A 13,688-nucleotide genomic window follows, 5' to 3' on the forward strand; every position below is an offset into this window, starting at 1 on the left:
GAATGCTGACATCCGGAGAGAGGACAGCAGGTTCATACTCCGTGGAGCCACTGTCGCTGTTCTGGGTTGGTGCCTCAGTAATCCTGGTACTCTGTTGGAGAACAGATTGCTGGAGTGCTGTGATGTCTTGGAAACCCCTTTGAACAGTGGTTTCCAAAGCCAGATGACAGCAATCTGAGCTTGAGACAGCAAGCTGAGATTGCATGACAACAAGCTGAGCTTACATTGCAGCACTCAAATGTTGGGTGGATGCTGGTTGTGCTGAAATGGAAGCTGAGACATCGCCTATCAGATGCTGCATCATGGTTGGGTCCACAGGTGTGCTGCTGGAGGTAGCCACCTATTCCTTGTTGGAAAGGATGGGCTTCAAACTCTTCGCAAAGTCCGGTGCCAAGTTGGTCAGACTGTTCCATGACATTGAATGCAGGCTTCTCAATGCACCCTTCAGCCTTTTTCTGTAGCCCATTGAAGTCCTCATCTGAGTCCTCTACAGCAGAACTAGAGTGCGACCTTGCCCTCCAGCGAGTTGGTGCCTGCATTATTATTTCTGCCTGCTGTGGCTGCAGCACAGTTGTGCCTGGTGTCTCACCATGTGCAAATCTTGCCTGTATACTATCCTCTAAATTATGCATCGTGTCAGTATCTGAGCTGGTGGCTGCTACTGTCTCCATTTTCACTGTCGCCTTGCTCTTCCTCCACTGGCTGGGCAGGTTGCAATTCTTGGGTATCTGAAAGGGATAAGAGTAGGGTTGTGGTGAGGGGAACCGGAAAGCACAAAGTGTATTCTTACACCATCGGCAACTTCTCAGTCAGAAGAGATTGTGGGATGAGAGAAGGAGGATTAGGTATGCGGATACCCTCATCTTCTGTGACTTCAGCCCCGCCGATGGCCATGACCACAGCAATGGCCCTTCACATAATGTCCAGCAATGTCTCCTCCTTGGGGGTTCGAACATGCAGGCGCGTCTCTCCGGTTAGTTCCTGCTGCCTCTGGTTGTGCGCCATCTTCTCCTACAAAAGAAAATGTGTCAGTGAGTTTTGTGCAATCTGTGTGGGTGTCATGTTGGAATAGCAGATAGTGTGTGCAAGCTGTGAAATGTGGGTTTGTGGCTTGCAACAGTGCTAAGTGTGTGAGGGTGAGGTGAAGCACATGAATGCTAGGTATGAGTCCTGATTGAGAGAAATTGTTGTTGAGTGAGTGATGGGGTATGGTGAATTGAGCAGTGGCTGAGGCTAGTGGTACAGTTGGTAGGATATGGTATTTGAAGATGCATTCACTGAGCTTGACCACTCGTGTGACATCATTAAACTTCTTCCTGCACTGTATCCCTGCTCTTAGAGCTATACTCTTGGCATTGACTTCCTCTGCTATCTCTTGCTACTGTGTCTGGATGGCCTCTGGCCGGCCTGAGGACACAGGCCATCTCTCCTGTTCCACCTCTTCAAGCAAGATCTCCAGTGCAACGTCTAAAAACCTTGGTGCCCGCACTCTCCCATGGTCAGCCATTTTTGATTGTTGCACAGCACGCTACTCCCAATGCTCACAGCACCTCCAGCAACCACAATGAACCTCTTTTAGAGGTGCAGGCTAGCTTTAAGTAACGCAGGCTAGCTTTAAGCAGTGCAAGGCGTTAACGATATTGGGCCTCCTGCTGATGCGTGTAACCAGTGAATAGCGTGGAGAGCGCTGGCTGGTCGGAGAAATCATGGTAATGGTAGGCTGTGCAAAGTTAGCATCCTGCCTGCATTTCAATCAACATGCACGCGTTAATCGCTGATCTTAATTCTTGCGCCTGTTTTGGGGAGTTTTCCAATTTAAACCATCCACCCTGCACCCTGGAGTCCAAACCCGGAATTATAAGGGATTTAAATCATTTACAGAAAGCGAAATAAAGAATGCGAAAGAAAGATGAGATTAAGAGAGACAGAAAAGGTTGTTTTTTAAACTCCAACACTAATTAAATTCTGAAGGAATGAAACTCCGCACTTGTAACATTAAATTTGCAGGCCCAGATAGGTTGTTTGACATTAATTATGACCGATCGTGCCGTTTATATATTCACTTACACCTGAATGCACCAGACCTAACTTTTTCTGCTGTGTCTAGTGGGTAGGTACTGCAACTTCACGCCCTTGCATTGATTTCAATGCCGGGTATATTGCTGAGGTACTATTATAGCGCAACCTGTGGAGGAGCAGGATAACTCTGACTGCAACATCCAAATTTTGCGTTTAACTGCGCGTGTGTACATTCCGGAAGTTGCTTTCTGATTCCTCGCCGTTACTCTCAATGCAAAATCCAGGATGATTTCTTTCCTGATTTTTCTCTTTTTTTTTGGTTACAGCCTTCACTTGTGCTTGCATGACCAGTACCATTTGATCTAAATCTCTAAAACAGTATAATCTCTGACTTACCATATGCAACATCATGGGAGGGTCTGCTAGCTTTAGCCCCACCACAAAACCTGAGCACATGATCATAGCTGAGACTGCAGTACAGAAGCAGTTGCATTGTTGGAGGTTCTGTCATTGAGATACAATGTTAAACCAAGGCCCCACTTATCTCCTCTTGTGGATGTAAAAGACCCTTGGCTCTATTAGAAGAGCAGGGTTCGCTCCTGATCTCCTGGCTAACAATCTTCTCGCAACCAACTCTATCAAAAAATAGATTAAATATTTGTTCATGACAAGTTGATTGTCGGGCCTTATTATGTGCCGTTGAGCATTGCATTTGTCTACAAAACAACAAAAAACGCATTTTAAAAGTAATTTGTTGGAGGCGGTGTCCACACTATATAAATGCAAGTTTATAATGTAAATGTAAAGATGATATTTAGTGCAGGAAACAAAGGAATCAGTTAAAGTTGCATTTCATTTTAGTGGTTAATTGTGTGGCTGAAGTCTGTAAATAAAGTGTGTTGTTGAATGCCTGCTTAGTTTGGATTCAGCCTTGTTCTTGAACACTGAGTTATTGTCTCCACCCTTGGTTAATAAAACAATCCATTTAAAGTCTCCCAGGGTTTGAACATAAGACATCTGGAAATTAAAAGTAATGTATCCCAGTTGAAACAGTGAGTCACACATGAGTGAGACAGCAACATGCTTCTCATTACTTTATTTTGTTTTCAGTGCAGCTGTAGGTGGCCTCCAACCAGAGAATTTGGAACTACAATCTACTATAATGAATGACACGTCCTTGAACTAAAGTACAAAACTTTCTTTAAATCATTGATCTTTTTTCTTCAATCATAGCATAATGACTAACAAAGTATTTGTGACCTCCATGTTGAAGTGGAAGTTGAAAGCTGGACAACCAATTGTTTCGTTTTGTATACACAAAATAACAGGTGACTGGAGTATTGGGTCATAGTTCTGATAATTACATAAAAGGCTTTTATAATTTGATATCCGTACTTTTTGGTAGTATTAAAAACGGAACTACACCCAGCTAACTGTTCCTTATATGTCGCCTTCACCATGATTTACTTTCTTCAATGTGCAAGGAGACTAATTTTTGAGTCTCTCAAAACTAAATTGCAAGATAGTGTGTAGCCCGAAGCAGTTGTCGATTCACACTAAGTAGCTAACAAGTTCTGAAGAGACATGTGACTTTGATCTGATAACTTTTTGCAGGACAAAAGAGTAAATGAACACGAGACAAAATGTCTTTGGGAGTAAATGGTTCTCAAATATTTACTCCTGAATTGTAGCTTGCTCTCATTAATTCTTTGAGGTGACTCCATATAGTTAATTAATTTGATTCCGATTTGTAAAACAAAGTAGATTTTAAAGTAGCACATGTCTTTTAGCAAAACCTTTATCTGGCAAGCTGAAGTATTGCTCGAAGATTTTGTCAACTAGCAAGAATTTAAAGTAGAGACAATTCTTGCTGTACCAAGCAACAATGATGTCCCAAAGGACAGCTTTTCTTCATTTCCACATATGTAGCAAGTGAAAGGGTGTTGACTGTTTTCATTGCTAATGGATAACATTTGTCTTTATATTAAAAAATACACATCATAAATGATCTCCATTTTATTTTTTGTTGAATACTGATTGACATACACATGGACGAAAAAAATCAAGAAAAATTATCTTCGCTTGCCTCCCACTCTAATTTGTTTAGATCTTTCATAGAAACATAGAAAATAGGTGCAGGAGTAGGCAATTCGACCCTTCTAGCCTGCACCGCCATTCAATGAGTTCATGGCTGAACATGCAACTTCAGTACCCCATTCCTGCTTTCTCGCCATACCCCTTGATCCCCCGAGTAGTAAGGACTTCATCTAACTCCCTTTTGAATATATTTAGTGAATAGGCCTCAACTACTTTCTGTGGTAGAGAATTCCACAGGTTCGCCACTCTCTGGGTGAAGAAGTTTCTCCTCATCTCGGTCCTAAATGGCTTACCCCTTATCCTTAGACTGTGACCCCTGGTTCTGGACTTCCCCAACATTGGGAACATTCTTCCTGCATCTAACCTGTCTAAACCTGTCAGAATTTTAAACGTTTCTATGAGGTCCCCTCTCATTCTTCTGAACTCCAGTGAATACAAGCCCAGTTGATCCAGTCTTTCTTGATAGGTCAGTCCCGCCATCCCGGGAATCATTCTGGTGAACCTTCGCTGCACTCCCTCAATAGCAAGAATGTCCTTCCTCAGGTTAGGAGACCAAAACTATACACAATACTCCAGGTGTGGCCTCACCAAGGCCCTGTACAACTGTAGCTACACCTCCCTACCCCTGTAGTCAAATCCCCTCGCTATGAAGGCCAACATGCCATTTGCTTTCTTAACCGCCTGCTTTACCTGCATGCCAACCTTCAATGACTGATGTACCATGATACCCAGGTCTTGTTGCACTTCCCCTTTTCCCTTTTAATACATAATAAGTAAAAGGAGTAAATAAGGATTGGTAATACTCACAAGAAAGGTCATCTTGTACTTGGGTGAAGGGATAGCAGAGATGTTTAAGAATTTTGGATTGGTTTTTACAGATGCAGTCAAAATTATGATTGTTATAGTACCTGTTGAGGATTTGGAAGAGACTGTACTGGTGATAAGTATTCAAATGCTCGCTATGTTTAATGAGACTAAAAGTAGAAAGGTCACCAAGTCTAGATGGAATGCATTCCAGAATACTAATAGCATAGAGGGAAAGAGATAGCATAGGCACTAACTATAATTTCGTTCCCCCGAAAAATAAATTGTGCTAAAGGATTGGAGGATGGGAAATGTCACACCTCTATTACATAAGAAATAGGAGCAGGAGTAGGCCATACGGCCCCTCAAGCCTGCTCCGCCATTTAATACTATCATGGCTGATCCGACCATGGACTCAGGTCCACTTCCCTGCCCGCTCCTCATAACCCCTTATTCCCTTGTCGGTTAAGAAACTGTCTATCTCTGTCTTAAATTTATTCAATGTCCCAGCTTCCACAGCTCTCTGAGGCAGCGAATTCCACAGATTTACAACCCTCTGAGAGAAGAAATTCCTCCTCATCTCAGTTTTAAATGGGCTGGCCCTTTTTAAGATTATGCCCCCTAGGTCTAGTCTCCCTCTCTGCATCCATCTCGTCAAGCCCCCTCATAATCTTATAAGTTTCGATAAGATCACCTCTCATTCTTCTGAATTCCAATGAGTAGAGGCCCAACCTCCTCAACCTTTCCTCAGAAGTCAACCCCCTCATCTCCGGAATCAACTGAGTGAACCTTCTCTGAACTGTCTCCAAAGCAAGTATATCCTTTCTTAAATATGGAAACCAAAACTGTATGCAGTATTCCAGGTGTGGCCTCACCAATACCCTGTATAACTGTAGCAAGACTTCCCTGCTTTTATACTCCATCCCCTTTGCAATAAAGGCCAAGATTCCATTTGCCTTCCTGATCACTTGCTGTACCTGCATACTAACCTTTTGAGTTTCATGTACAAGTACCCCCAGGTCCTGCTGTACTGCAGCACTTTGCAATTTTTCTCCATTTAAATTCAAGAAAGGGGAAAATGATAAGCCAGTAAATTATAGGCTGGTTAATTCTATCTCCGTTGTGGGCAAATGTCTGGAGCCCATAATATAGGAGGAAGTTCGTGAACACTTGGATAGCATGGAGTTATCAGGAATATTTGTATGGGGCACATATCATGCATTTATATGGATGGGTCATACTTAAGGAATTAAATTTAATTTTTTGAGGAAACCACAATGTATTAATAAAGGCAGAGCGATGGATGTTATAGAAATGGATTTTTACAAAGTGTTTGATAAGGTGCCATGCAAGACATTTGTTAGAAAGTTGGGGCAATTGGTTTTTAAGGGAATGGAGCTGGATAGAGGGATGGCTAAGGGACAAAAAGCAGAGATGGAGCAAAAGGGTGTTTTCGGATTGGCTGGATATAGGTTAGTAGTGTGCTCCAAGGATCTGTGCTGGCGACTTTATATAAATGATTTGGACATTGGCACACGAGGAATGATAATACATTAGGGGGCATGGTGAACAGTGAGGAAAATGCAAAAGATTACAGGAGAACAAGTTAGCAGAATGGGCAAATTGTGACTCGTGCAATTCAATGTAGAGAAAAAGAACAATGAAAGGAAGTATATCCTAAGCATTAAGGGCCCGAATTTGATCAATGTATCGCCAGCTGCTGCCAAGTTTTCTCACCGGTCTCCCCGTTTTTTTGGCGCTCTCCCCTCCGTACGAGTTTGGTGAGACCCTCATGCTGGTAGTTTGAAAGGACCGCTGGAGAGAATCCGCTGACGTGCAACGCCAAAAAAAATCCTCCCACCAGAGATTCATCTGAGTGCTCTTCCGCTCCAGCAGGAGAAAAGACCGCCGCTGGAAGCAGGTCTTACCTGGACAGTAGGTATGAAGACCTGCAAGAAATGGTTAAATTCTTTTGCAGCGATTTATTTTGAAAGGACCCTCTGAAAGTTTTGTAATGTTTTGTTTTTTATTTGTTGAACATTTTTTTTTGAGTTTCTCCCTCTAGCCTCGGTGTTATTTTGTCGAGGATTGCATTTGCTGCCCAGAATCCGACCTATCGCCCGCTCCCGCCCAGGATCGCCATGTAGTGCCCATTTTTTTTCTGCCAGGCGTTTTTTCCCCCATTTTTTTCACCAAACCTCCACCAAAGTACCGTCAGGATCTTAGCGGTCTTTTCGAAGGTAAATGGGCAGAACTTGGGTTTGACCAAATTCGGACCCAAAGATTCTTGAGAGTGGGGAAATGGAGACACCTAGAGATGTGGCTAATATAACATTTTGCTGAAGTTTGATAGTAAAGTAATATACTTTATATGAAAGTGCAATTATTTTATGTTCAGTCGTAATTATTTATATTGACTCCTGATCCTACATATTTAACAAACAAGCATGACTTCCATTGAGTGTTACAATTAAAGTTGTTGCTTCTTGCAGCTTTTGAGTGGGGATGTTCTGGATGTGAGCAGCTGATACCCAACTGCACTGAATGTGCTGCCCTGACCACCGTTGGAACAGTGAGTGACATGAAACATGTTTCCAAGTACAACCATCGAATAGTACAACCCATTGTAATCAAGGTGAGAAGTTACTTTAGGTTGAAGTGTTGTCCTTTTTATTTGGTGTCAGTTGCGCACTAATTTCTTTATTGTCTACTGGGTTTTGAAAAGAGTTGGAATAGTGCTTGTGAATGCTAGATCTGTTTCTGAAGTAATATCTGCTGAAATGTCGTAGAAGAAGCTCCTTTTTCAAGGGACAGTTGTAGTTACTTTGTGATGCTCAAATTTCTGTATAAATATTTTTACTGTAAAAATATTTCTTCTTGGAAAACAGAAAATATCTTTGTAATCTGAAACGTAATCCAACTGAATAGGTGTAAAATGATTTTCCTTTTATACAGGGAACAAATTTGTACAAATGGAGGCTTTAGTTCATAAGAGATTTGGTCAGCTTATGGAAACTGCTGTTTTCGTGCCGAAAAGGTGTTAGTGGAGATGGGGGCGGGGTGGGGGGTCGGGGGTGGTGGGGTGGGGTGGGTGTGGGGCGGAATGGGTGGGGTGTGGGGCGGAATGGGTGGGGCGTGGCGCGGGGGGGGGGGGCGGGGTGGGGGGGGGCTCGCAGATGATCAGCTATTGTGCAATATGAAGGGAGATTATTGTCACCAAAATCGTAATGGAAAACTATGAAATCCAGGTCCGCAGTGTGATCATGATCAGTACATTGCACTCAATCACGATCTAGTATGGTTTTCACTGCTAGATTGCATATTTATTTTAGTATTCTATGAAAAATCTCTGTCATTTTATTTTAATATTTTGAGTAGGTTTGTTATGGTGGCTTTAACAAATGGCTCAGCAAGGTTATGCAGGGAGTAGCAGAGCCTTGCGTACCAGGAGTTCGTTTCAGCAGCTGTGGCACTACAATTAGTGTCAGCACCAATCGGTTAGGTAGGGGAATATCGGCCATGATTTCTGCTCTTGACTGATAGCATGACTCCTCCTAGAAATGCACAGTGTGGGTGGCAGACAAAGACTGGATTGGGCACAGCTGTGATATTCTCTGGTCAAATAGCCTTCGGATACTTGCTGTGCAGGATCACATGGATACTAGCCACATTGGTGAGGTATTGAAAGGTATGCGGCAACCTTAGAACCGTAAATAAGGAATCAGTGCCTTCAGGAAAGGAGGGGGAATTGGCAAGTAAAAGGGGAATCAAACCTATCTGAGTGTATCCCTTAAAAAAAAATTCTTCAACTAGATAATGCAGGCATCAGAGATTTGAGCAATTTACTTAAATAGAAAACTTAATAAGACGCAACGTTTTTGAACGTGATTACCAAGAATACACATACTTTGATTGCTGAACTTTTATACTAGTACAATTTATAATTATAGTTTATGGGATAATAAGTTTAGGACTCCCTTGTGCCACCACCTATTCCAGGTGAGTGCACAGAATACTGAGGTTCACAGTGTGCATTCCTATTAATAAATACATCATGGGCTCTATTTTCACCATGATTGTGCGCCATTTTTTGACGTCCAAACGTTTTTTGGCGTGAAATACTCACTTTCCAACTTTCGCCAACGTTTGGACGCCAGCGCCAACCATGTGCGCCAGTTTAAATATTTTTGGTGCAAACACAAGTCAAAACAGGATCAGCGCCGTTTTTGTGGACTTAATCGATTTTGGCCATCCACGATTTTTTTCAGCATGGTGCACACTGCTCAAAAGCCCCGCAAAAAAAAACAGACGTTGGCTTAAGGAATCAGCGCAAGGCACAAGAGGACAGGAGCGATGCAATAAGAATACACAATAAAATACCTTTTTTTTTCACGGGGAACTCTTTTTCGAGCAAGGGAAGATTATTTCCGGGCCGTAAGGACTGCTCTCCCCGCTGCAATCCCGGCCTGAAAGGACTACTCTTCACCGGCTGGACCCGCTGCAATCCCGGGCCGAATGGCCCCCCGCTGCTCAGTCCCGCTCCCTCTGCAAGTTGAAGTTTGGGAGCGGGAGGGCCATTTGGCCAGGGATTGCAGCGGGTCCAGCAAGGGGGAGCAGTGGCCGCGGGTCCAATAGGGGGATTTCAGCGGGTCCAGCGGGGAGGAGAGGTCTTTCGGAGGGCCTGGGATTGCAGCGGGTCCAGCGGATTTCACTTCTTAAATGCTGAATTGTATGGTATAGAAATGTGCAGGTTATCATTTTGGGGTACAGAATACAGCAGTGATCAGCTGCTAATGATGTCTATGTTTTGGTAAAGTTGTCTTACGATCGCTAATCCCTCAGTGTGAATGTCATTATGAATCAAAGACAGGAGCGAGGTTCAGCTTGCTTCAGCGTCGCTGGTTTCCCTAGCAACTTCAGTTTCGCGCATGTCCAGAGAGTTTTTAGCACAGACTTGAAGCTCCGCCCCCGAGACTAATTTCTGAGAGTGCTGCGCCAAATTCAAATCATTCTTTGGCGAAAGTCTCAATTTTTTTTTCGGTCCAAACGGGCACAAAAAAATCGTCCGTACATCCTCCTGGGCGCCAAAAATCAGCAAAGAGGAAAATAGAGCCCAATGTTTGTAAATGTGATACAGATGCCAAATTTGCATTCATTTGTTTAACTTCTTCCTGTAGAGTGGATCAACTGTGTCATTGTCGTATGAGGATTTGAAGCGCTTGTATTCAGAATACAAGGAGGCCATGGATGTATATGCTGAGGTTGGAGGTGATATTGAAAATGAAGTCAATAAAAACTCTTACCTCTTTCCAGAAGAAGAATCCAACCTAATTGTTCACTGGTGAGATTAAATATAGTGAATCCAGCTATTTTCTTTTTCTTAAGTCTATTGAGTTTTAAAGTATCTTTCAAAAAAACTTTAATTTTACTAGTTGGAGTCTTCTATTAATTTCCTTGCTTTTATTGTTGTTCTGTTTGCTCAGTCCTCCTGCCCCAACATATGATGATCTATAACCTGCTGATAGCTGTAATTGAGTCAGGGTGAATCAGCGATTGAAATTGATCAAATTAACATTGGCTGTTACTTGATTCATGATCAACTGCTTGGTTAGAGTCTCAATGATTAACATCACAAACATTTAGTTAAGTGGTCATTAGACCTTGCAAAAAGGAATTTCTTGACCATATGAGCTATGATTAGCAAAAGAAATGATGAACAAAAAAGCTTTAAATACGATATTTATATATTAAAAATCTTGTGCAATCATGCATTTCCTGTCTACAAACATTACCTGTCGCCGTGATACTTGATTTTGCTTTTATGTCAATATTTAACGGTGAAACTGTCCATGAAATCATTTTACAATTCCTTGTTCTGCTTTGTTCATTAAGCAGTCGAATCACTCAAATGGCTTTGAACTTTTTTTTGTCTGCCATTCTTTTCTCAGTAACTGAAATTTCTATGTCCAAAATTAAGGTTTTAAACAACAACCAAAAAATTAAATTTAAAAAATTACCATATTGTGATTAAATTTACTAATTTGAATTGTCTTTTGTATTATTTAATGTTTTTACTTGAATGCCTCACTCTGTCTCAAAAGCCTGAATGTCGCCTGGATATTTTTACCCCCAGGGAAGTTGGACAGAACAACCAACCACAGCTAAGGATTCTGAGCATGTGACAGTTGCAGAATTGTCAGCATGAACCAGTAATATTTAAGCTGGGGAAATGATAGAATGCTTCTCTCTGCTTCAAAAATATTTGAAAAAAAGCTAGAGGACATATTTGAAGAGTTTTATACTAGTAAAATTTATATTGTTTTTTTTAAATAACTAGTTCTATTTGAGAGACAGAGTAAATATACAACAGCCTACTCATTGCAAACCTGTTTAAAAACTTTAGTTGGTGTTTGAATTATAAATACGTTACAAATTTCAGGAAGCATATTAACAGAGAGAAAAAGAAACACTGGTGTCTTTCCTCAACCTTGAGTTTTTTTTAAAGAATTTTGAAAGCAAATGGTCTGTAATTATTATTTATGTTTAGTTAATAAATAAAGAATGTAATTATAATTACTAATATTTGTGAAACTGACACACAACTACACTTCCACGAACCAATCACAAAGCCAAATTTACTGTTTGCATTATTGACCTTTTAAAATTGCATGATTAAAATTAAACAAATGCACTCAATGCCCGTGACACAGGAACATTCAGTAATGATTAGTAACTGAGTGACTAGTTATAAATGGCACTGCGTTTTCCACATGTCCACATGCTTAAATCTCTTGTTTGCCTCTAGTTTGAAATGTTTTAATTGGATCAAAATTGCATGGTCTTTTCTAATTCCATTTAACATTTTGGCTGCTATTTGTGCAGATGTAATAAGCCCACCTATGTAATGCCACGTAATGCATATATAGTAGTTTGGAGTGGGGATTTATGTAATAAGTCCTCCAAGGTAATGCATATACAGATATAGTAGTTTGGAGTGGGGATTAATATATTATATACCTGAATTTAATGTGAGAATTTCTGATTATATCTGATAGAATAACTCATAATATAGAATAAGAGTATGCATTGAAGCTAATCTGCATCTTTAGATGGTTAAGAATTAGTGGAATAGAAAAGCTGCTGAAATCCCTGGCCAACCCACGTGGAAGTCCATTAGCATGCAATTCCCCATGACACTGGCTAGGATGATTGTTTACAAGTCATGCTCGTCCAGGCACAACATCTTACTACTATGCCACTGGCTTCACCATCTTTGCCCAGTAATTATATATGGGCATTGTATAACTCAATAAGGAACGTGTTTAATTTGTTTTATACCTGTCTGCCTATCATTTGAAAAGATCAGACATTTTATCTTCCAGAAAACCCCTTTGATCTAATGTCATAATCTTGGGATATCCCATTTTCTGTCAGAATTCAAAATTGTATGGCAAATCATGATACTGGCCAAAGTGTGAACTCCAGTAACATGCTGATAGGGAAGGGGGGAGTGTGAATTAGATTTGTATGTTGTAGGAAATTAACAAGTACTTGAAATTATGATTTAAAAGTATAATGTACTTTTCTCTGGGTTTAGAGGCCATCTGCATACTGCCCAGTTCTCAATTATAACTGGTACAATAGTAGATTGCTGAAAACATTCATTATGTTCTTTATGTTCTTTAATGCCAGACATTTGAAACTTTCTTTTTTATCATGTAGAAAAAAACAATCGTTGGCTATGTAATCCTGTATATTTGAACAATAGTAACCAAATTTAATCTTTTCCCCATAATAATCAGGAGAAAACAACGTATAAATGGGATGCATATTCTACGAGCTCTTTTTCCAAATTCAAGCATGTTGCCCTTTGAGAATAAAGTATCCCTGAAGAAATGTTTAATAGCGCCTAGCCGTGGTTCTCCATTCCAACTCCTGGTAAGGAAGATTGAGATAAGAGAATTGTGCTCTGTGGCTGAATAATTAACAAAAATATAACCTCAATTATCTGTTCCTCTTATTTAAAAACAACTACATGAAAACATTCATGATTTATAATATTGCAACAACAGAGCATATTTTTGCTCACCAGTCTTCTCCACCTTAAAAAAAACTTTGTTTTACATTTACCTCGCACACATTTCTGTATTTAATTGATGTTTTCATCAGTCTTGCGAATAGTGACCATAATATGATTGAATTTTGTTTGAGAGGGAGAAGGGAGAGTCATTAACAAAGGTTTTTAATTTATGTACGGCAAACTTCAAAGGGAATAGAAATAAATTGGTTGCAGTAAACTGGGCTAAACTGTTAATGGGTAAACCTACAGACAAACTGAAAAGTATTCAAATAAGTATTTGGTACAGTACAAAACCAGTATATGTCTCTAAATGGCAAAAACTCCATTTGTACAGTTAAGCAACCATGGTCAACAAATGAGGTAAGAGACAGTATCAAAAAAAGGTTACTCAAATGCAATGGAAAGTGGAAATCCAGAAGACTGGGAGAGCTATAAAAAGCAATAAAGTAATACAAAGAAAGTAATGAGATGCAACAAGGGAATACAAAAAATAATCTTTCAAAGCATATCATTAACAGTAGAACCTTTTATAAATAATGTAGGGATATAGAGAATGTACTGATTGGTGGGATGTGACAAGTGATGTTTCCTCCAGGGATCTGTATTGGGGCCTCCGCTTTTCACCATATATATCAATGACTTGGATGAAGGAATAGAGTTGTTTTTCAAATTTGCAGGCGACAGCATG

General features: G+C 40.6%; 1 protein-coding gene across 1 annotated transcript in view; it reads left to right on the forward strand.

Moving 5' to 3' along the window:
- Positions 1-13,688, forward strand: part of c17h6orf89 (chromosome 17 C6orf89 homolog) — a 38,771-nt gene that overhangs the window by 17,046 nt on the left and 8,037 nt on the right. The window contains exons 3-5 of the mRNA XM_070859415.1: positions 7,413-7,555; positions 10,098-10,261; positions 12,723-12,858. Of these exons, the coding sequence (XP_070715516.1) occupies positions 7,413-7,555; positions 10,098-10,261; positions 12,723-12,858 (443 nt within the window). The remainder of the gene's footprint in view (positions 1-7,412; positions 7,556-10,097; positions 10,262-12,722; positions 12,859-13,688) is intronic.

Source organism: Pristiophorus japonicus, chromosome 17 (genome assembly GCF_044704955.1).
Source record: "Pristiophorus japonicus isolate sPriJap1 chromosome 17, sPriJap1.hap1, whole genome shotgun sequence".
NCBI classification, from domain to species: Eukaryota; Metazoa; Chordata; class Chondrichthyes; family Pristiophoridae; genus Pristiophorus; species Pristiophorus japonicus.